Source organism: Electrophorus electricus, chromosome 9 (genome assembly GCF_013358815.1).
Source record: "Electrophorus electricus isolate fEleEle1 chromosome 9, fEleEle1.pri, whole genome shotgun sequence".
In the NCBI taxonomy this organism is placed as follows: Eukaryota; Metazoa; Chordata; class Actinopteri; order Gymnotiformes; family Gymnotidae; genus Electrophorus; species Electrophorus electricus.
This window is the reverse complement of record NC_049543.1, coordinates 24,772,746-24,797,016: the sequence shown is the minus strand read 5'-3', so window position 1 is coordinate 24,797,016 and position 24,271 is coordinate 24,772,746. Positions and strand designations below refer to the sequence as shown.

At 43.8% G+C, this 24,271-nt stretch overlaps 3 protein-coding genes across 4 annotated transcripts in view; 1 reads left to right on the top strand and 2 right to left on the bottom strand.

Annotated features, from left to right (window-relative positions):
* The window catches only part of LOC113591899 (mitogen-activated protein kinase kinase kinase 11), a 28,861-nt gene extending 18,589 nt beyond the window's left edge, over nt 1–10,272 (bottom strand). The window contains exons 1-2 of the mRNA XM_035529973.1: nt 10,135–10,272; nt 8,445–9,993 (exon numbers count right to left, since the gene is read on the bottom strand). Coding sequence (XP_035385866.1) covers nt 8,445–9,180 — 736 coding nt within the window. The 5' untranslated portion in view covers nt 9,181–9,993; nt 10,135–10,272. The remainder of the gene's footprint in view (nt 1–8,444; nt 9,994–10,134) is intronic.
* A 4,596-nt stretch (nt 10,273–14,868) lies between these two features.
* On the bottom strand, nt 14,869–21,594 carry drap1 (DR1-associated protein 1 (negative cofactor 2 alpha)). The gene is made up of 7 exons (XM_027020969.2): nt 21,415–21,594; nt 19,848–19,920; nt 19,516–19,609; nt 19,176–19,298; nt 18,625–18,715; nt 16,590–16,678; nt 14,869–16,252 (listed from the first exon to the last, which is right to left on the bottom strand). Exons 1-7 carry the CDS (start codon nt 21,454–21,456, stop codon nt 16,081–16,083), a joined length of 684 nt encoding a protein of 227 aa, XP_026876770.1. The 5' UTR covers nt 21,457–21,594; the 3' UTR covers nt 14,869–16,080.
* A 22-nt stretch (nt 21,595–21,616) lies between these two features.
* On the top strand, nt 21,617–24,271 carry c9h11orf68 (chromosome 9 C11orf68 homolog). Of its 2 annotated transcripts, none has more exons than XM_027020968.2 (2): nt 21,617–21,747; nt 23,045–24,271. In XM_027020968.2, exon 2 carries the CDS (start codon nt 23,099–23,101, stop codon nt 23,840–23,842), a length of 744 nt encoding a protein of 247 aa, XP_026876769.1. In that variant the 5' UTR covers nt 21,617–21,747; nt 23,045–23,098; the 3' UTR covers nt 23,843–24,271. The 2 variants fall into 2 exon arrangements, with proteins under 2 accessions (XP_026876769.1, XP_035385878.1); XM_035529985.1 differs by lacking the exon at nt 21,617–21,747 and adding an exon at nt 21,815–22,964.

The window sequence follows — 24,271 nt, the reverse complement described above, 5'->3', positions numbered from 1 at the left end:
CGTCATCCTCTCGGCCCAAGCAGAGAGAGGAGCGCAGAAGCAAAGCCTTTCATTGTTGTGTACTGTCGAGCACAGTCTGGCCATGCATCAACCCAAACTGTGACCAATTAACTCAGCCAGGGTCTCCTGCAGTGCAGGTCAGCCAAAGGTTGATCATTAACCAGGCTTAGCTTGGCCGATAACTTTAACGGCATCTCCGGGAAGCGGCGTGAACAGGACAAGGCTTTTCTGATGCCCATAGTGGCATTATAGTTTCTCGTTATGTGCCGGGGGGTTGGGGACCGACTCTACACCCACATTCAAAACAGACATGTACCAAAGCATCGATTCATTAGTTCTCAAGTCTACATGGTGATGTGTTTCATTCTATTCTATGATACTACTGAGAGCCAATTGAAATGCTCCATACTCTGGTCTACTTTAATGATGTTTAAAATAACATCTGAAAAATCTGCCATTTTAAAATCATACAAGCAAAGGCTAATGTTACTCTCTCAATCCCAAGCCTGCTCCCACTTTATAAACAGACAACACACTCATACACGCACACACACACACAAACTCTCTTGACTCGTATTAGAAAATCTAGAGTGGCCAGGAGAAATGCATACTGCTCTTCCATGTGACTCTCCTTGCAACTCTCAGACAGGGGAAAAAAAAAAAAAAGAAAAAAAAGTGAACCCAGCCTGCAGGAAGTGACCTGAAGTGACCTGAAGCCAGGGCCCAAATGGCAACTATACTTAAAGCCGTACGCGAGTGAGCAAGAGCACAGCACAGCACAGCAGCTGCAAAATTACAGCCCAAAAAGACCTCACCATTGTGGTCCATGCCACATTCATCCACAGAACACTCAAAAAACACTCAAATATCGCTCGAACCCACTGACCCGCGCGGGGGGGGGGCTGTGTGCTGCTGAGCAGGAACAATGGGCTACACTGTGCCCCGTGGCCCAGGAGAGTCATGGGCAGAGCTTGACAAGTAATTGAGCGATTAATTAAAATCATTTAAACAGGAGGAAAATGCACCCAGGGCCTGGAAAGGCAGCCATGTACTGCCTTCATTCTTTAGACTTCCTGTGCTGTGGGATCCTTCAGCATCTATGGTTTTCTTTTACACTCATCCTGTTTTCCCTCCTGTCCATCCATCCATCCACCTCTCTCTCACACTCCCTCCCTCTCTCTCTCTCTCTCTCTCTCTCTCTCTCTCTCACTCACTCACTCTCTCTATTTTATTACAGATTGTTAATTATTGATTTCTCTCTCCTGTGGCAGCACACAAGCCTCTTTTGGAGGTTGAATTTAAAATGTTAAATAATCCACCTCATTAGACCACAGCTAAAATGATTTATCCCTGAAAAGTAGACTAACCAAACCCTGTGGCTGTCATAATTGGTATGTATTTAAATGCATTGTTGTATTTAAAACTTGTAACTCTTGGTGTTTAATAGTTGTACATTTTTTTAATCATAGGGTTTTGATTTTGCTCTGTTTTAGCTGTCATTGTTGAGACAAAGGCAATCATAAACTCCACTATTTGCATTATGTTATCCTTATACTTAAATCCCTGAAGTTAAAATTGTCCACAAAATACATTTTTGCTAAAGATTTCCTAACATCCCTCTCCCTTCTACTATGCACTCGCCATCAGAAGCTGTGTTTTCAGAAGAAGCTGTCCACACAGTCACAAAGAAATGATCTCTGGATCCCTGGAAAACATAAACATGTTTTGAAAGGAGGGGTTGCTTTATAGTGGACGTTTTTGTGTGTGTGTGTGTGTGTGTGTGTGTGTGTGTGTGTGTGTGTGTGAGAGGGAGATTTATAATGGAAGTGTGTGTACCCTTCCGCACGTTCCGCATTTGTAACGTGGACCGATAGTGAGAAGCTGAGAAGAGCAAGATTTATTATTAGGGGCAAATCCAGAATCAGGGTCATTAGAACAGAGTCCATATAACCAACACGCACAGATCCAGAATATATGACAGAACAAACCAAGTAAAACAGGAAAACCGGGAAAATAAACAGGCTAAGTAGAAACGGGCAACAACGGAAAATGCGGAACAAAAGCATGAACAGCTAACATCCATGCTATATCTCACACACACACACACGCGTACAAAACCCCACGAACTAACAGGGAAAACAGAGAGCATTGCATTAACGCGCCATGTGTAAACAGCCGGTGTGTGGCCACGTGTGACCGCATTCAGAACAGGTGTAAACAGAATGCGTCTTCTGTCTGACAGCAGAACTTACAGCCGCTCCCAAAATCTTCCGAGCCGAGGCAGACAGGTTAAAAACCGACAACAGGTCAAGTAGCTGGCACACCGGCCAGCCTAGCTAGTGGTAACATCATAACATCAGTAGCTATAGGCAGTTTGCTCACTTCACATAATGTTAAGCTCATTTATGTGGAAAAAGTTGTAAAATGGATTGACTGGTAAAAATTAGTACTATGAAACAAAAATATAGTTTCATTTTTCTAGCTATATGTGCGCTTTATAAATCAACGTTTTCGCTTGGCATGAGCTGGTCCTCACTGGGGCCCCACCACCGGCCTGTCTGCGCAGCTACAGCTGGGAAACTCTGTGGTCCGCTGTAGGTGGCTTCCGCACATATATGACACCGCCATTACAGTAGGTTTCTGGAAGTAAATGATGTGTGGGTTGGTGTGGTTTTTGTGCGGGAAAGTAAGATCAGATCTCATCTGGTAGCACTGGGGACGCATTTTCCTGAAAAGCGTAATCGGAATCTAGCCAAAGTAAATCCAGATACAATCCAGATATGAAACAGATGTTAATGCAAGGTGTAAGAAAGCTGTACTGTCTCAAAATCAGTTACCAAACAAAAAAACAACTCGAGGGGCAAATTAGACCCACCACACAGAACTTGGGTCATGGAAGCTTTGCTTTGAATAAGGAGGGTGAAGAGTTCAGCCTCCCCCACAGACCGCACACACACTCGCGCTCACTCGCTCGCTTTCTCTCCCCCCCTCTCTCAGGCTGTTTGGGTGTCCAGAACTGTATATTCCTTAAATAATAAAAAGCCATTTAAGTAAATTATATTAATATGTAGTTAATATGCAGTTTATTATCAATATGATTACGATTAATAATTATGCAGTCATGTTAAATATCTGATTTTCTTTCAAACGCAGGGAAATGAGGGTGGGATGTGGTTATGGGATACGCTCCTTAACTGGACAGTGCAGATATCCTTTTATTGCTGTTTTGCAAGTTGTTTGACGCTGCAGCATTTTGCTAAACTAACATCGTCATGGCGATGCCTATGGAAAACTATGACCCGGAGCGAGCCGTGTTTTCAGTGGGAATGAAGCCCAACACCATGTGCTGATGTTCAGAGCTTACTGGGACGCTAGTCCGGCAAGGCTGTGTTACTCTCCCAGTTACTATCCTAGCTAGCCATGAGGCTAGTTAAGTGTTTTTTAATAAATGGCACAAAAAGTACATGAATACCAGTCTTTTTTTTAACATCCGTGAACTCCTCCATTTTTGAGAAACTAGCTTCAGGCAATTAGCATCACAGGTGAACTATACTCGTGAGGGCCTGACGGGCCAGCGATCGGCCAATCAACTCACTCCACGTACTTTTTCACTGGTTCTGGGCCATTAGACCCGTCGCGAGTATTACGACTCTCTCTGTGTCCCTCAGAAACTCGGTTCCCTACACAGCAGTGGTGCCTGTACTGACAACAGCAGCACTTGCTGTACGTTAATGTTTTCTTTCTCACAGTATGAACAGGTGTGACACCAGAACACTGACTTGATATTCAAACAAAAACCCCTGTGAGTGCTCAGATCCGGTTCTACAGGGTCAGTTGCTCTCCAGCTCCACCAGCTCCAGATCAGCCCACAAAGATCTTGACAATTAGCTGATGAAGGCAATCAGAGCAGGTGGAGCCCCATGGCAGAGTGCCACATCTGTGCGTGATCCAGTTAGTCTAGCTCTTCCCTGAAAGCGGCACGCCAGGTGCAGAGGGCGCGATGGGCAGCCTGTGCTGGTGCTTGCCCTCCGCCAACCGCCACCTCCGGAGGGAGCCGGCATGCCTGCCACACCACGAAAGCAACGCGGGCAAGGCAGCGGCCTTTCCTTATCAGTCGAGGACAAAGAGACGCCTCGTGGCCTCGGTTTCCTGGCACCCTACAAACTGGAAGGGTTGCAGCCAGGGAACTTCATTAAAAACAGCAGGAAGGGCACAAAGGAATGTCTGTCCTGTTCCAGGACACCCGACTCAACCCGATTAGATCAGGTGTGTTAGAGCAGGGGAATACACTGCATTGTGCTGTGGAGATGTGAATTTTAAAAGCCTGCCTTACACTCCAGGAAAAGTCCTCTCTGGTGTAAATGCGAATTCAGTTCAATTTTATTTGTAAAATGCTTTTTACAACAAATGTTACCACAGAGCAGATTTGTGGAGGTCCTCATCTAAGTGACTCCTGGTCAAGGAGACAACAGCAGGGATACAGTTCCTGATCCCACAAAAGAAAGAAACTTTGAGAGAAGGCAGTCCTCCCCTGAGCTATTCAGCTCATCCATGAACTACAGTATATGAGCACTGTGTTCGCAGTCAAGCACAGCACAGATGAATTACACTGTGTTTAACGCATTCGACAGCAGACGTGTGTGGTGACTTCAGTGCGAGTATGAGACAGCTGCCATATCCAACACACATGTGCATAAAGATCAGTGCCACAGCCAGATTCACGTCTGATCTCCTGCTTTCAGTGTTTTATCTATGACAAACATTTTCACATCTCAGGGTGAGTTTGAATGTCACTGGGACTGGACCCATTATATGAATTACAAGAGTCAACGTAACTGTGCTTCTGGAATCACTCCTGCAAAAACTCCCCACGAGATCAAATATTGCCTTTACTTTCCTTCTTACCAGATGAACAAAGACATATCAGTTAACCATCAATTTTTTTTTCTGTGTTAAATTCTGTGTATATTGCATATTAAGGTACAGTGTGCAATGCAGACTTCCCCATCATATCACGAGGGACTATCCCAATTATCGTCAGGGGACCAAGACAGTCCCTTCACTGAACCTGCTTACTGAACTGAGCAACTGAAAATGACAATATACATCGTTCATGGAATAAGAATGCTGACTGGTAAGACGTTCGTACGCATGGGTGGATTTCAGAGGACGAAGGACACACGTCGCTAGGGCCGTTTGAGATGGGTTCCCCGGGCGGGAGTGTGCTCTAGTGGAAAGGGGAAGACCTCGTCTCCAAACAGGTTAGCACCTGCGTCTGTCTGTGAATAGATGCCACGCGATTACTCACTACTGTAGGCTGGGCGTTGTGTCACAAAGGAACAAAGGCCTAAATTACCCTCATGGAACCAGTCACCTGTGCTGTGTATGCAAGGGAGGGAAGAAAAGAAGTCATCAAGAGATTTTTCAATGAATTCTGGAAAGTTGCTGAGGGCCTCAATTGTAGAAATATGCAAAACATATGATCATGACTCAATCAACAACATCTTAACAATAACCATACTGGATGTGTCGGAAGGAATATAAGATAAAAATATAAGATAAAAGTAAAGTGGAAAGGACAAATAGAGAGCGAGAGAGAGAGAGAGAGAGAGAGAGAGAGAGAGAGAATTTGATTCTAGGTTGAACTGAGCCTCTTCTTGAGAGAAGCCAGTGACACAAAGCCAGAGAGTACTTAGCTTGGCCCTTTCCCACGATTTCCCAGTTATCCTGAGGAATGTATGTATGTGTGTGTAGGCCTGCATGAGTATCTGACTGGGTGAGGTGACTGTTGAGTGTGTATATATCAGTATACTGGAACATGCATTTTGTTCAATGCAAATGAGTACCTTGCGTGTGTAGATTTGTGTGGGAGGATGCATGTGTGTATGTGTGTGTGCGTGTGTATGTGCGTCTAAAAGAGTTTCCTCGGTTTCCACGGAATATGGCCTGTGGCTGGCATCCATGACTTTTACCAGACTTGTTCTACAATCCTGTCTCCTCTGCATCTCCCACCCCCCCTCACACACACACACACTACATCTCTCAGATATTAAGCCATAACTCCCTGGACACACATGCAAAACAATACAAACAACAGTTTCGACCTCCCACCCCCACCCACCAAAAAAAACACACCCCTGCACCAACAACTTGAGAACGATATCGTGAAGTCTTCATTTCCGGTCTGGTGTTCCTGAGAGGGAGTGTCAGTCTCCTCTCTTGACACTCCATTGGCATTTATGAGACTTTCAGAGACTGCCCATGGCGGCCTGCTGGCCCATCCACGCTGCTTTGTCCCGGATAACCTACCCTCTCCTTCAGCTTCCCACACTTCCGCTGAAACATGGAGGCCGTAGGCCGTACGAGGCCGAACCCTCTCCCTCAGGCTTCCGGGGAAAGAGGCGAGACTCTCTTTTGAGAACTGCTAGGGATGGAAAAAAGATCGAGCTGAAAGGGTGGGGGGGAGCAAGAGAAAGAAAAAAAGAGAGGAAAGAAAAACACAGGATACGGCACTCTGGCACAGCGGCGCTCCAGAAACAAGTAGGGACAGGTCTGGGACAGAGTTTGGGAAGAATGAAAAAACAGGCAGCAGGAGGGCGGAGGACGAGAGGAAGAGAGACGGGAGACAGAAGGAGAAAGAGGAAAAGAGACAGGAGACAAGGAGAGAGAGATAGATAAGATCACTCAGCACACTGAGTGGATTGTTTTCTCCTTGCAGAAAAAGCCTGTATTAAAAAGGGTTTGCCTTTACGCAACTGAGGTGTTTTCCAGTTTAGTGTGTGCAACATGGGACCTGCGTGGGAACACAAGGAAGAGAGAGAAGTTGGCTGAAGGTGTAAGACGGAAAGGCAGATGAATAATGGAGGAAAGAATGGAGCATGAGAAGAGAGAACAAACATCCCTGAGGACAGAGGCGGGAGAGAAGGATGGAGGTGTAATCCAACCAGAAGCCATGCAGCAGCACCGCAAATAAATCAGTGCCAAAGCAAACAAGTTACTTCTTGTATTTGTACACGTGACACGTAATACAAAAGAACATTAGACAGACTGGAGACAGGAGAAACCTCAGAGCACAAGCAACATCTCAACTCCAAGACAATTCAAGCAAAGAACTATGTGAGGGATCAGTCCTGCTTCAGGTGTGCAACAGGCTTTGATTTTTCATTCGGTAACGACAAACCCAAAGCACTGAGATTATTCCTTAAAATCTCTTAACTTGGCCAAGGGTTAAAGACTCAAACAACATAAAACATTTACATTGCACAATAGGCGTACAAGAAAACATCAGCTCAGTGAAGAAGAGAGATGCCATCTCTGATATTAAGAGGATCTCAGGGGATTTGTGATGGCAGAAGGAGTGGGAACCAGAGCAGCTGCACTGTGACGCTATACGGAATTAATCTGGCCGTTGGTTTGTTTATCAGAGATGATGCACAGTGGTCAATGTAAAGAAAAAGATTCCAGCCTTAGCCAACTAGCTAGTTATCAGATGTAGTGCCCAAGGTCTGAGGCCTGACAGTACCGGTTCCTTTTTTGTGAATCGTGTGAAAAATGTTTTGCAATTTTTTAAATAATAGTTAAGACTTGGTTTGGGGCAAGATAAACAGGCCGCTGTAAACCTCATTGGAACCCTGGATCACGACTCACTGTTAACCTCATCAAGATCCTGAATCCCACATTGATATATCCTGGACCACACCTCACTGTTAACCTCATCTATATCCTGGATCCCACCTCAACGTTTACCTTATCTCTTACAGCAAGGCACACAAACACTTACATTGGAACCCTACTTCAAGGTCTAATTTCACTTTATGAATGTACATTTGGAACAAATATATGATTCTTTTGACCCCTGATTGCCTTATCATTGACTGCATTCCATTTCACAATCAATCATTCTCGGAAAGTTTGCACTCGATTTGAAGTTCTTGCCAGCAAAAGTCATGTGACAACGAATTCCGGCACAATTATCTCTCAGTTTTGTTTTTCCACTCACAATTTCAGACAGCCCTCAAACACACCACAACAGATACAGAGTGGAGTCAGAGAGAGAGAGAGAGAGAGAGAGAGAGAGAGAGAGAGAAGTCCAACAGCTAACCAAATTAATCCTGTGCAGCAAGTAAAGCAACTGATGTGCTTGTGTTGGCAACCAAAATGTCATAATGAGATGGTATTTTTGGTGTTGGGGAATTGTTTTTAGACATAACAAACATGTCTGATAAATGCATTGTGCATGGTAGTTGGATACTTCAGGAACAATTAAACAGTTATCTTGCGATATTCTCTTTGTTTTTTACATATACATTTAATGACCGAATCATTACTTTGCGACGGGCCTAACAGTCGGGAGTTATTTTGCTTTGATATGTTGGGAATGACACACACACACACACACACACACACACACACACGACTGCAACTGAACAATAACATGTACTTACTATTGTTTGACTTCAGGTCGCGGTGAATAACCGGAACAATCGCCTCACTGTGCAGATACAGCATGCCCCTCGCGATCTGCACGGCCCAGTTGACGAGAACGTGCGGCGGGATGCGTCTGCCGGCCAGCGCGCGGCTCAGCGGGCCACCTGACGCATACTCCATAATAAGACACAAGTTTGGTTCCTGCAAACAAACCCCTTTGAGCGCGATAATGTTGGGATGCGTGAGCATGGCAAAGAGCCGCGCCTCGTTCCGGACGTTCTGAGCTGTGACACTAATATCCTCGTCCGGGTCTTGACGGGCGGCTTTCACCGCCACGAGATCCCCTCGCCAAGTGCCGCGGTAAACCTTCCCGAACCCGCCTACGCCGATCACCTCCTCCAGCTTCAGCTCCCGAAAATCCACCACCTCCGGCTCGAGCTGCAGACCGACAGGGGAACCGAGCTCCCGAACTCTGCCAGCGCCCGGCTTCAGCGAGACGTAGTTGGAGGGGAAGATGCCCACTTTGTTGTTAACCTTGCCCGCCCACCAGCCCTCGTCTCCGGATATCTCAGAGTCCAGAGACAGAACCTCCACCACGTCTCCTTTCCGTAGAGTGAGCTCGTCTTTTCCCGAGGCCTCGTAATCGAACAGGGCAGTCCACACCGGGTTGGTGAAGCTTCCTTCCTGAGGCTGCTCGAGGCTCTTCCACGGCGACAGGGGGCTGCGCGTGAATATGTTCTTCAGCGGCTCCATAGAGCTTCACGCGAGGGTCACGAAAGGCTTCGAATCGGCGGGATGTCGAAAGTAAAGTACAAACGAGCACTTTCCGGCCCCCGTCTCCCGTGCCAGCCTGCGCGTGAGGCTCATCGGGGACCAGTGTACGCTGCTCCAAGGCCACGCGCAAAATCACGCAGCCATGGTCACTCGGAGGGCTCCTGCAGAAACACCGAGCACGAGCAGACATGGAGTGCGTGCGTTCCCATGAAAGCGCACGCGGGCGTTAGGCGCGAGGACTCGATGCCAGTGTAATCACCCCTAACAGGCTGAGTGCGGTCCGCGCGGCGGCTTCAGCGCCTGCTCAGGGGGGAACATCGTCGCGCAGAAGATTCCGCCTCGCGCACCCAAACGCAGCGCCCCTGCCGCGCGGACACAGCGCGAGCACCGACCGAAACAACCATGGGTTTGCTGAGTATCCCGGAGGCGCGCAAACGAAACCAAATGTAGGCTCAACAAATCAAACAAACAAACAAACAAACAAACAAAAAACAACACCACACACACACACACACACAAGTATGTCGGCAAAGCGACTTCACGATTTTAAAACGCCGCGGATGGAGAAAGAAAGTCTATTCCGTCGTGCATTGGCGTTCTCGGTGCTTCGAGCCGATTGCTGTGGTCAGTCGGAGCAGGAAGCGCACAGGCGCGGAGAAGAATGGCAGGAAAGGAGACACCCGCTCCACGCAGGCTGGAGAGTCCACCGACCCAGCCACACGCAGACACGACTTCAACCGTCACGCTTCTCCAGCCCAACGATCCACTCTAATTAATTCTCTCATTGTTCATCTGTGGGGGGGGAAGTGGTTATTGTCTCAGACGTTCACGTCGGCAACAAACTACATTGCAACCAAATGTGAACAGGAAGAATCAGGCTAACTTGCGTGATCTGTTTCTAAACACAAACTGAACTCTGAAGACGCTCTTTACCTCGCAAGGCCGTCGTGGATTCGGTTACAAACATCCGACATCATCTTTTCTTTTCACCAGAACACAATCTTCCGACTTTTCACACTCTTCTCGTGTCCCGTAGCCGAAGCGCTCTCCGCGGCTGCTCGCAGTCTAGGGGTGGAGTTGCTCCTACAGGAAAAAGAGTCAGATGACGGTCCTACCACGACGCGCCGCCCGGTTAGGACCAGAGATGAGGGTCCTTAACTCAAGGGTTTCTGTACTGGAGCCCTACGTTAAACGTGTACAGATATTGCGCAATGACAATGTAGTGACAGATGTGGTGACCAACCCGTAATTTTGAAATAAGTCAAATATTATTGCCTTCATTTAAAAGCTAGTAAAACACACTAATAAGACCGTTTGTCTGTTTCAGACTGTTTAGTTCAATCTAACTTACATTAATCTACAATGTGGATGTTTCTGCTAGATTGAGAAGATGTAGAGAAAAAAAGGGTTTTGTGCTAGCAATCAGTTTTTTGTTTGTTTGTTTAGGGGTTTTTTTTTTATTGTTGTTTGGTTGCAGATACCATTGCGCAGCTTTAGGTGCAACATTGATTGACTTCCAAAGGAAGATCTCATCAAAACACTGAGACCTGAATGTCAAACTCATTGCACCGGAGTCAAAAAACATTTACCTTACATTTATGACATTTAGCTGACATTTTCATCCAAAGCGACTTACAGTTATGACTGAGTACAACTTGAGTAATTGAGGGTTAAGGGCCTTGCTCAAGGGCAACTTGGCAGTGGGGAGGCTTGAAGTGGCAACCGTCCAATTACAAGTCAATTACCTTCACCACTGAGGTACCAAAAACAAAAATCTAGTTAAGTGTCAATGGACCAATCAGAGACGCCAACGTGAGATGTCCAGTTTAGTGACGCCGGCCAGAATTGGAGAGTCTGTTTTTGCTACCAGAACTGATGTAGTGTAACGCAGAAGGACAAACTGCAGATGGTGCTGCAACCGTGAAAACCTTAGAGAATTTTTATCATATAAAACACCTGCCAACAAAGTCCACTTTACACTTTGCATTCGTGCATTGGTAGTTGGTAGTTAAATATTTAAGTTGCATGTCAAAGCTTGATTGTTTTTTGCAGCCACATATAATTAGCCATAACAAAGATAAGACTGATCATGTCTTTCATAACACCGGATGTGAGCAAAAAAGATAATTCTAGACTAGTGCTTTTCCTTCCAGCAGGTGGCCACCGTGAGCTCGGCCTGTTTGAAGAAAATACTACTCTTCCTTCTGCCTTCCCTGGATCTCCACGGTGGCGCCTTGTTAGGCCGCATCCCAAATCACTCGCCGAACACCCTACACTTAGTTCAGTTCTGTAGTGAACAAGGAAAATATAGTGTTATATACGTCTTAGTGAGCACAACGGGAAGGAATGTTGAATCGTATTGTCATCGCCTATGGCAGTTTATTAGGTTGTGGTTGTTAAAAGGGGTCAAAGGGAAAAGGCATTAGGGTGTGACTCTAGAATTCCCTGCTAGCTGTTAACACACACACACAGACACACACAGAGAGAGAAAGAGCTGAGTCATCAATTCTTCAGGAAGGATGCAGTTGTTTTCATGGCCCAGTAGCAGACACTTAACCACAGGAGTACAATATCTAAAGTGAACAGCATAGACACACAGACATCCCCTCACCCACCCCCGGCTATCACTGTTATCCACTAATCAGTATCCACTTTTTTACTCTGGCATTGTCTACAATTATAATTGACCATAATATATGCTATGCACAAAAACTGTTTACAAGTCTGACAGCAAAGTTAGCAAAATTATTTGAATAAAATTAATTGGCCAAAATCTAACTGAGCTAAATCGTGATAAACAACTGCAAAAATGATGTCTGTACTGAATATAGTCATGCCCCGTTTCACCTGAACTTGAATCATTCACTCCAAAACAATTCCAAAATCTCAAAATCACCGTATATACATGTGACACTCTACAAGGATTAGGTCAGCATAAATGTAATGACTTTCCCAGACAGATTAAGGCAAAAACCTGTAATTACTGGGAGTTCATTCAAGTCATTAGAGTCATGGCTTAAGGGGGTTATGACATCACTAGAGGTCAGGCTCTGGGGTGACTTGTGCATGTGTGTAACTCTAAAGAAACTTTAGCCAAAGACATCTCATTGTCTTTTACCTCCTCGAACACATGACTGTACTAAGAAAACGCTAGATAACTTACAGTACAGGGAAGAAGGAGAGGCAAAGATATCAAAGATATTAAATTCGCAAACGTCTAGGCCAGAGATTGGGGGGGCATTCTGAGCATATAGTTTAATGTAAGATGAACATTATCTGTTGCTGGCCAGGTCGTCTTTTGCAATATTTTGGGAAGACACTTCCTTTTGCGAAGAATAATACAGGTAACCCAAGTTCTTGTAAAGTTTACACAACATTAGCTGTGCTCTTGACTCATATTTGATTCATGTAAAGATTCACATATCAAGGAAGGCTCAAATAAGGCCGTATCAATGCCAGACTGTTCAGGGCTTTCACCATCTTGACAGGGACCCACCTCTCTCCACTACTGTCAAACAAAATACTCCCTGAAAGTAAAGCCAGTGAAATGATAGCAGAAAACACACCAAGACATGCATGCAGGGGCCTCTTCCTCCAGACTGGAGTTCATAAATCAGTGCTAAGTTATTTGGTTCGATACCTAAAGCACAGTTAACTTGTTTTGCTCACATTATTCAAATTAGAAAAAGTGAACAGCTTTAAGACTTACACTAAATCTACTTTATTAACAGTGAGGCATAATTGCATTCATTTTCCACTTATGACAGACAGACAGACAGTTATCTGCTTGACAGCTCAGTGACAGACTGCATCCACAGAGAAACATGAAATGAAACCTTTCATCCCTGCTCACCCGTTGCCCCCATCTTGACACTGTTACTGTGTTGCTGTACATTATATTTACTTTATATTTTGTTATCTTGTTAGTCAGTAAAAAAGTGCAAACCATTTAGTTTCTGATAACGAGCACGGTGTAGTATGTGGATGCGACATCATACGCATCTCAAAGGCAGCTGCTGTTTTCTTGGCTTCACTGCTACACAGAGATGTGAGAGGCATAACCCTGTTCCAAGACAAATATGCCTCATTATTTTATGGCCTGGGAACATGTAGCTAATTCTTTTCTAGTGCGGTTTGACTGTGATCTTAAGAAACGCGCTGTGGGTGTTCTGTTCCGAGGTTGCACAAGAAGAGGGAAAAGCTGTATCATCATCAGGAAAATATACATACAGCACATCCATATATTATTATTCTCTTTACCTTTGTAGTAGGTAGGATATTACTTCTCAGGAATTTGTTACTTCCAAGGATTATCCACTCAAAGGAATTTAAAAGGTCTTGACAAGTCATTCATTCATTCATTCATCTCTCCTCTTTATTGCTTAATCCAGTTTGGTGTCTGGAGGGGAATCCCAGCATTACACACATTCAACCAGACAGTGATAAACAGAATAGACTAAGGTTTTAAAAGTTTTCATTATATCTGTGTTTAATTAAGGTTAAGGTTAGAGTTACTAAGTCCTTGGTAAAGACCACTTCCTGCTAAGTAACATCTTACTTTGACAATAAAAAAAAGACTTGTTTTTTTCTGGTTAAGAATTAGTAAGCAGCAGTTTTTCACCTTGTTCTACAACTTTAGTTCTGTGTATACTATCGGGGGTATACCAGCGGTTGGTTCTGGGTATACTGGCGGGGGTATACCAGTGATTAGGCAGCAGGCTTCTCCACAGCTTCCAACATGTAATCACTAACATGGTTCTAACATAACCGTACATGCCCATTCCATGAGGTCAAGGTCCTCTAATATTCACTGTCTGGTAAGGAGCCTGGTATCAGATTAGTGTTGGAACTATACTCAGACATTCAGATGCACCTTTGATCTAAACTACAACCGTTTTTTTGTGGTTTTTTTTTTTTTTGCACTTCCATGTAAATTCTTTATGTATTTGAGCAATCATCACCTGCTTTCCAGAACAAACAGTAGTGTTGGAATAGGGACTGCCCCACAGCTTGCTTATTCAGATAAAATAGACTCTTTTTGGAAAGGATTTTGTTTTATTTTATGATTGTAAAACAACTTGCACTCAGAACATCAAAGCTGATAAACTTTATTCCTATCCCGATAAGGTATTTATCCCTTCCACAGACTCATTTGTAGCTTCTTTAGCAATGAAGAATTTTTTTTTTGAAGGTACGTTCATAATCTTGAATCCAGAACCAACAAAGGTACTCTGAAAAGCAGAAACGCATGTGCTCATTTCAGGTCCTTGAGATTGTACCACTAAACCCAATTTAGAGTCACTGTTCATTCACACCTAGTAAATTTTATGATTTACCAAAGTCCCAATGACGTCGATCAGGAATGTCGGAGCAGGTACAGCACCACTGAAATAAATATTTTAAACCGGAGGAAGTATACTGAAATCTGCACTTTATTTCACGCATACAAAATAATAAGAATGTTAAAAGTTTCACATACAGCCTCTGAGCAGTCAAACTTTACACACCTGGAGGGACACAGCTACAGAAGGGGGATTGGTGATCTGATTCCACTCAGCCCTCACAAAGAACATTAAAACTATGTAAAATATACAAGACAAATCAGCATTGATATAAATGTGCATCATTGTTCCACAGTTGGCTGGTAATTGGGGGGGGGGGGGGGGGGGGGGGGGGTGTTAATGAATCTGTATGTTTGTGCATTACTATCGTATATGAAAGATGAATGTGTGCATGTTTGTTGTCTAAAAAGTAATGGTTCAAGAGCAAGCCTGCTCAGTCTGTCAGCTTTTAGTTTATAAACATGGGGAAACTCATCTATGTAAAGAAAGCTTAACTGTCGTGTCGTTTTTAAAAATCCGATAAATGCTGATCTTTGTTTAAACTGAAAGATCTGAAAGCTCACTTTGGACTGGTTCATATTTCTGATCATGTAAATGTTTTCTTCTTCTTTAAACAGAATTTAAAATAACATTTAAAATGGGTTAAAAACAAAGAACTCTTTCCTTTGTAAGGAAAAAAAGTACACTTTAATTGCCCATTAACACAAATGCTGGGCTTCAAAATGCCAAACGTCCCATTCTGCCTTAGCCAATTCGGAAACGCTACAGACTAGTCCGAAAGAACAGCCTCTTCTGTTTAAGCCACATTTCCTAGCGGAGGAACAGTCAACCTTTAGGTGCGTGTATGAGTGGGTGAACGAGGGTGTCTAAGTCAATGACTGTGGGAGGAACATCCTTCTTCTTGCTGTCACAGAGTAGGTTACATCTTTCCTTTGAACAAGCGAGGACTTACAATATGAAAGTTCATCACACCCTGAGTCGAGACGAAATGAGCAGTATGTTCACGTAACAGTAGAACGGGGAGAGGAAAAAAAAAGAAAAGAAAAAAGAAAAGAAAAAAAAAGAAAAAGACCAGCAACCTAAGAGGACAGAGAAACTGAAGTACAAAAAACAAAACAAGGAATCATCTAAAACCAACAAAAATGTCCTTTCTTGGGGGCCAATTAAAATACAAAAAAACAAACAAACAAACAAAAAATAAAATCTAGAAAACAAAATTCTCAGATGAGCCAAAGAAGCAATTTTTTTGTTTTAAAAAACAGCCTGGATATGTTGTATGGTTTTAATCTTTCCTCAACAATAAAATAAGAAGTTTTGTAAAAAAAATTAAAACACGTAGCTAATATACAACCTAGTCGCCATCTTTCTTGCACTGTGGCTGCAGAATTGGCCACGCCCTTTCCTCTCTGGACGTTTTGTCTCTGTTCTCTTCTCTTCAGTTTCCATCTCTGCATTTTTGCAGCCAAATAAGAACAACTTAAGAAAATTAATGTAAAATGGTCGACGAGGGTGGGCTTGGGCTGGGTGGGGGGCGGAGCTAAGAGTCGTAGTCTTCCTCGTCGTGTTCGTCCTTGTGCGGCAGGGGGGCGGGAGGGGGCGGGACGATCCCCATAACTGACGGATGAGGGGCAAGAGAGCTGATAGACATGGACAGGGCACCATGAGATGTAGCCATGGGCAAAGGCATATACTGATGGGACATGTCTTGGCTGGCATCAGACCACATGCAAAAGAGAGCGAGTGAGAGAGAGAGAGAGAGAGAGAGAGAGAGAGAGAGAGAGAGAGAGGGTGAACATGTTAGAACTGAACCTCAGACTCTGAGCTGTGAAGCAGCGTGGCTGTGGGACTCTTTTGGTGGTCTTAAACCCTCCCCTTTCAGGGATTTTATGCGCATTTCATCATACGTTTACTACGCGAGTTTGGACTCACTGACTCTCCTGGTGAGCCATTACTGCTCTTCTACTATTAAAGACGACCACATAGATATGTAGATGTGTAAGGCAGGTATTTGCGTGTGTGTGTGTGTGTGTGTGCATATATACACACCTGTGAAGGTTGGAGGTGGCCTGTAGGTAAGGGTTAGTCTGAGAGATGTCCTCGTCTTCTCCTTCTGTTTCACTGTCTTCAGAATCATCCTGACGAGTAATGGACACCCAGTATTAGCCCACTAAAAACAGTTCACGCACACACGCGCGTGCACTCACACACTCTTGCTACGCAGGGAATCCCTACTTCAGAACACTTGTCAATTTTATCCATACACTCAAATAGGCTACAATTTCATATGACATTTTTCCCACTTAGTTGTAACATCTAATGATTAAGGAAAAGAACATAGCTATGCAGTAACAGACACAAAGACAAAAAGTACATTTTTAAACAATAGCTATAGCTACATTTGCATTTCTGTATTATTTTAATGACAGACCTCCATGTAAAATAAACCAAAGTGAAAGATTAAATGGAGCTTTTGGGTCTCACCTTCAAACATGTTTTGGCTATATTTAGCACAGACAAATACTTTCCAATCAATAACTATTTGCCACAGTGCACATATAAATCCTTATACTGGTTAACAGTATATTATATAGTTGACTTTAGGGTATTACTACTAGTTTATAGATCACTTAAGTATTATGATGACGTTTTTAAATATAACCAGTTTTCAGAGAATATTGAAAAAGACCTGACACTAGATGCTTTTAAATCTAATGACTATTTGACCAGGCTTTCAGCTCAGTTAAACTCTGTTAACACTGTTCCCTTAGCTCATGTATCACTGCACTTTTAACTTTTAATTCTCAGCACTACAGTGCTTTTATTTCTAAATTTATTCTGCATTTAAACTTTTATATCAATACTTTACATGTTTAATTTGAACTCTCACTTTCATTCCTAACTTCTAATTTATTAGATTCAATTTGAAATTTGTTCAGTTTAAAATCTATGGGTTTTAATCCTCTTCATATTGATTCAAATAGTTTTATTAATCCGTGTAGCAAATCCTATGTGAAGCACTTTGAATTGATGATGTATATGAACAAGTGCTATACAAATGACCTTGCCTTGCAGCTACAGTTCACAGCAGTTGACACAGATACAGATACATGGATAAAGATCAGCATCACAAACCATAATATTGGTGAATGTCTTTTTCACTGACAAAGTCAAAGATGGTTATTCCTCAAAGCAAGACTTCCCAACAAGAGTCAAGACAAGCCACTAGATAGTCTTTGTGTTCTCAATGAGTTATCTACCTAAAGATGTTTCCAGGGAATCTGGCTAGCCAACCAGCCAGCATGAACAAGATACTGTACTGTGATTATGTTAATACGTACTGTGATCATGATATGTCCAGCCTGAGACTGGTCTGAGACTAGCCCGAGACTGTGATCGTGACGTGTCTTGCCTGAGACTGGTCTGAGACTAGCCCGAGACTGGTCTGAGACTAGCCCGAGACTGTGATCGTGACGTGTCTTGCCTGAGACTGGTCTGAGACTAGCTCGAGACTGTGATCGTGACGTGTATTGCCTGAGACTTGCTTGGCTTCTCACAACACACATAAATGTATCAGAGAGCTCATGTTAATGTCTCCACCTTCTAAACAATTAGCACTGCAATCACCAGTACTGATGACCATTACAGGCCACAGCAGCCACACACAATACCTCCTGTGGTGCAAAGGGCTAAACAGTGTTACAGATGTCCCATCACCAGAGTAGAGACACCATTCAAATTAAAAAAAGAAAAAAAAGGCTCATCAAAGCTTTACTGACTAGAGAAATGATCTAAGGGGCTCACTTAACCTATACAACAATTAGGGCCCTGATTCCCAAAAGCATTGAGGACAGACAGAGAGAGAATTTTCAGTGAAATACTTTCTCTACCACATATCACTAAAAATCACCTTTGTGTTACAATGCTTTTTGGGAAACCAAAGCCAGTTCAGAAGAATGAAAAACAAACCATGTTCCACAACTACTGTCCACCCACAGCTCCACCCTGCATTCTGCTTTCCCAGCCTCTCCTAACACCAGCAGAACAGAGCAGCGGCACGGCGTGGCGGACCCAGCGGGCTCACCTCCTGCTCGGACTCTGTGCCCGACTGCTTCTTGTCTTTGCCCTTGGCACCTGCTCCTCCATTCTTCCGGCCTGTACCAGGCTTCCGGCCCCTGCAGAGGGCGGGAAAAACACGCACGCACGCACACCATTCTGAGGTGGTGATCATAGATCATACAGCTTCTGGCCTCCAGAGCCACACCTCTTTTAGAGGCAACGGAACACTGACTCTGAAAGGCTCTCCACTGCATCAGAGCACATCCATATTAATAAACACACAGCTTCCAGGTTTTACTCCTGTGTTAGTCTGATAAAAATAAAATAAAGCACTCGTAATCCTTATGACACATGTCAGCTCCCTTTTACACAAGAAAGTAGATCCATGTTTACACCTGCAGATCTAACAGTCACATAGCTTGCACCTGGTCGGACCTTTTATATCAGCACATGAGCCAGCTTTTTCGCTGTGTCAAAGATGTAATGAACACCAACCCTCCCCTGAACCCCATCCCCTCCAGCCAAAACAAGTGGGAACAGGTGAGGGAGGGGAGAGAGAGAGAGAGAGAGAGAGACCTGCGGGGGATCTTCTCTGTCCCCTCTGTGTGGTTCTCATCTCCGTCTCCCTGCATGTCTGGCACTGCTGCTACTAGATCCTTCAGGAAGTCAAACTGCTGCTCTAGCTCGATGCACTGTTTTCTACACACACACACGTACATGTGCGCGCACACACACACACACACACACACACACACACACACACAGAGTCAAGCAGCATTCTGATAACACCACTGGGAGTATAAGAATGCACTTAAATTCAAGCAATTTTCCGACAGCGCTAATCATAGTTTGATAATGCGGTAAAAGTCAAGCAGTATTTTGATAACACTTTTCATAGTTTATTCAAAGTACATACAAATGTGAGGTTGTCATGGTCTTGGCATTCCGTGACTGGGTAACGTGGCATGCCTTTGTCAGAAGAGACTCCAGGAATAGTTCAAGTGCCCGTGCTCATACCAGAGTCAAAGAACCGATGAGTGCATCAAGTCATAACATCAAACTATTTACCTAATAAAAATCTATTTATTATCTAATTATCTGTGTTGTATGTGAAAACAGGCCCATGTTGACACATATTGTGTGGAATGCTCAAGAATAATTATTAATCATCAGATAAAACAATGGATTATCAGAAAATCCAGACAGCAATAAGAGTGTCCATTGTTCATTTTCAAACTAAAAGGATACAGATTATGACAGGAACTGCTGCAGCAACTTTCCCTATTTCTTCATCTGTTTGCATAATCTTCTTAATCCTTGCCTGAAGAAAAAAAAAAAAAAAAAAGAGAGAGAGAGAGAGAGAGACATAGCTAGCTAACTGTGTTGTAGGAAACGCATATTGATCCAGGCCAGGGAGTAACCCATGCCCGTTACGACGAAAACATGACCATGATGAATAAAATATTACCCATAACGTTCAAGAGGGTTTTCTTTGTGTTGTACTATTTGCTTGCTCACTATTAACGTAGTCTATCCTCTGAAACAAACTGCCAGTCAAACAACTAAAGTTAAACATTTCTGATATGACACGTATTTGTGCATGTCCGTAAACGTTACACCAGTGAGCTAATGAGCCTGTCTACATCGCTAAATGGATGCTTGTGGGTTTAAGTACTTTGCTGACAAGCTAGTAAGCTAACTTTGTACTCGCCAAGTCTATCTATTCTACATTACGTGTATGTTACATCCCTTTCTAGTACACGATGTGTTCCTATATTCTGACCGGGGTCAGAGACCCTATCCTATCCCGACTGCAGTCACTTGTTAATAGACAAATAAGGGCTCATTTTTTCCATTTTTAGCGCAGCAGCTAGAACTATTCCTAGCTAGCCAACCTATCCTTACTACCTTGCCAGGCTAGGCTCGCACTTTACAGCAGCTACTACCACTTAAAACTTAAGAAACGATTCCCCCAAGTTAAATATTTAAAACTGACACTTAGCTAGCTAAGCGAACAACTTGCTAGCTAAACAAAACATAGGTCTTGGCTAGCTGATTAATGAAACTTCTTTGTTGAGCTGAACACGCTAGCTATGTTAGCTAACTAAATGGGTTTTCCAGCTTCCTGCATCCATTCCATTAACGACACAAGCATTAACTTTGCAGAGCAACTAATCATCATAATGCAACATAATCAGAGACTTATTGAAACTGTCGCTAATGTAGCTAGTCCTCTAACGTTAGCCGTGTTAGACTAGCCCCACTACATTAATTAACCGCCTAGCCTCTCACCTAGAAGACATCAGCGGCCTGTGGGGACTACCTAGATATAAATGAGCCGCCGATTTAGTCTAATTTAGATAACTAAAGTAATTTAGAGTGGAGCCAGTCTAAATCGGCTAGCGTTAGCAAGGTTAACCTGATTTACAGTTGGCTAGGCTAACTCAGCTAGCGTTAGCTAGTGTTAGCTAAGTTAACCTGATTTACAGTGGGGCTAGGCTAACTCAGCTAGCGTTAGCCAAGTTTACCTGATTTACAGTGGGCTAGGCTAACTCAGCTAGCGCTAGCTAAGTTTACCTGATTTACAGTGGGCTAGGCTAACTCAGCTAGCGTTAGCTAAATTAACCTGATTTACAGTGGGCTAGGCTAACTCAGCTAGCGTTAGCTAAGTTAACCTGATTTACTGTGGGCTAGGCTAACTCAGCTAGCGTTAGCTACCTAGCTAGTGAAGGCTAGCTAAACCCGTAGCTATTAGCAACCTGTCACGTTCCGGCGTCCTCGAACGGGTGTTAGGAGAGCAGTAATGTAAACTTACCGGAGGAAACCTGGCGTTGTATTTCTTCTTTTTGCTCGGCATTATGAATTATTATGTCAGCACTAGAAGCGACCAACTTAACCAATTGTGTTTTATTATCCACCGCCCGTTATAAACGGGTCCTAGGCAATGTTTGATTCTTCTTCTCCTCCTTCCTCTCCGGCTCTACTCAGTCTCACGGGCTCCGCTTGTGCTCGTGATCCCACACCCACGCGCGGTTCAGTTGAGCGTTCGTTGTGTTTTAAACTTCTTTAGCTAGCGACTGCGTTCAGGGATAACCACGCCAGCGCAACGGTGCCTTTTTCCCTCCTCCTCTTGAATTCGCTTAATAATGTAAGTTTTCGTGTGTTTTTTTTGGTCACTTGTCTTTTTCATGTTGTCCATCAGATCAAATTTACATTATAAATCAAGTTTGTTGTTGGAATGAGCCAGTGCTAAGTTGGTTTGCTAACGTTAGCTGGTTTATCTGGTTAGTTAATTTATCTGGTCTGTGGATAAGTTAAACTGCGTATTAGTTTATCTGGTATGTGGAGAAGCTAAACTGGTTAGTTTATTTGGGTTTGTGGAGAAGCTAAACTGGTTAGTTAGTTGGCTTTTCTGGGTCTGTGGAGAAGCTAAAGTGGCTAGTTAGTTGGCTTTTCTGGGTCTGTGGAGAAGCTAAAGTGGCTAGTTAGTTGGCTTTTCTGGGTCTGTGGAGAAGCTAAAGTGGCTAGTTAGTGGGCTTTTCTGGGTCTGTGGAGAAGCTAAAGTGGCTAGTTAGTGGGCTTTTCTGGGTCTGTGGAGAAGCTAAAGTGGCTAGTTAGTGGGCTTTTCTGGGTCTGTGGAGAAGCTAAAGTGGCTAGTTAGTGGGCTTTTCTGGGTCTGTGGAGAAGCTAAAGTGGCTAGTTAGTGGGCTTTTCTGGGTCTGTGGAGAAGCTAAAGTGGCTAGTTAGTGGGCTTTTCTGGGTCTGTGGAGAAGCTAAACTGGCTAGGTTAGTTGGTTTTTCTGGATCTGGAGAAATTAAAACGCCTAACTAGGTTTCTGAGACATTTAGGCAAGTTGGCGATAGCTAACACTACTTCTTCGCGGATTGTAAGCAGCTACTTTACCTCGCTAACGCTGCCTAGCTGCAGCTGTAGCAGGTCCGTGGTAAAATGAAAGACAAACTCGTCGGTTCTTTCTGTTTAACCTAGTTTGTAGCTAACCTACAGTTTATGGTGCGTCAGTTTAACAACACGCCACCGCATTTCTACGCAGTAGTGTCCTCTTGCTAACTGACTTAACAATATGGAAAGTGCGAAGTTTTGTTTTATAGCTTGCTAGCTGTTTAAGCTATGATAACTCTTGCTACTGTCTTTAGTAAGCTTGCCTGCTTGTCGATAGTACTAAATATTAACTTATTCTGTAGTTAGCGCTATCTCAGTCGGGAGCTAATCAGCAATAGTTAGCTGGTGCCATCGCTAGATTTCCTTTAGACACTTTGCTAACTAACATGATACGCCAGCGGTCTCGCAGGAAAGTGCTGTACAATTTTTGTGGCTTTAACATCAACCTTTTACATTTTTTATAGGCAAGTAAGTTTATGGTACAGTCTTGCTAACGTAATTCTTGGCGATCATTCAATTTAACGCTGTATTATTGCGTTCGCAGAAAAAGAGCGTTAGCACACGCCCAAAGACTACCGAGTACACTTGCTTAGTGATCATGGAGGACGAGGAAGCACCGGGCGAGGTTGAACATAACGAACCCCTTTCAGCAGAAGACTACGCGGCTGAGGCTATGGCGGCGGACATGGACCCGTGGATCATATTTGACGCACGCAAAACTCCCCGAGCCGAGTTCTGTAGTTGGCTAGAGTCCAACAGACCCTCGCAGGTGTGTCGCTTTGGAGACGAGGAGGGAGGCTCGGGACCTGTGGGCTGGATAGCCGTTTTGGGCCCAGACCACTGTCCAAGCACAATGGATGTGTCTGGTCTCCAAGAGAACTGGGAAAGACTGTTAGCTAGCGGACGCCCCATCACCTTCCAAACCATTAAGGAGCTGGCTCTGAATCATAACGTGCGCACAGGCAAATGGTTAATGCACCTGGACACTGGTTTCAAAGTAGACCATGCATGGGAGTGTGTCGCCAGAGCTGTTCTGGACGGAAAGATCTTGCAGGCCAAGGTGAGCCCACGAGATCCAAAGTCCAACGTCAAGCATGTAATTTGTGTCTACAATCATAACTTTGCAGACGAAGAGCAGGTAATGCAGTTGGATGCTGCTATTCGGGCTGTGGGGGTCAAGTGTCCCCTCACCTACAAGCCTGACGTGTACACATATCTGGGAATTTACCGAAACAATAGATGGAAGCTGTGTCCCACCATCTACGAGAGCAAATTTGATTTGGAGTGTGTGCCTCGCCGATCCCACGTTATCAATAAAGTCACAAACTTGGAGGTCACATAGGTTACCCGACTATGAAATCTCAGACTTCGGAGAATAAATGAGGCAGTGCAATCTGGAGAGGTGCAAAGCAGAAACGCTCGTGTCACGTCTCCATCCAGTCTTGACTGAATAAAGAGCTTTTAAGTTTTTGAATTTAACCAGTTTTTCTTGCTAATCAGTGGTTGCAACAATGCAAAACGTACCTCTACATGTGTTGAATATTTAAGCAACAAAACAGATCTCATACTTTGTCTCTAAAGCGTCCGTTTTATGCAGCTGTAATAAACTGACTTTATGCAGTACAGTAATTTTAAACTACTGTGTATAAACCAACTCACACTAATTGTTTACATTTAAGGGCTGGAATTGTTTTCCTTTGTAAAAAATTCACTTATAGTTCTGTTTGTTTTTGTGTATGAACATAGTTACCAAATAAATACTTCAGATTCA

Coding starts and splice junctions, on each gene's coding strand:
- drap1 (XM_027020969.2), bottom strand. CDS start 21,456: ATGCCGAGCAAAAAGAAGAAATACAACGCCAGGTTTCCTCCG. Junction 19,921..21,414: donor ACAACGCCAGGTTTCCTCCG/GTAAGTTTACAT, acceptor TTTTTTCTTCAG/GCAAGGATTAAGAAGATTAT. Junction 16,253..16,589: donor GCCACCTCCAACCTTCACAG/GTGTGTATATAT, acceptor GTCTGATGCCAG/CCAAGACATGTCCCATCAGT.
- c9h11orf68 (XM_027020968.2), top strand. CDS start 23,099: ATGGAGGACGAGGAAGCACCGGGCGAGGTTGAACATAACGAACCCCTT.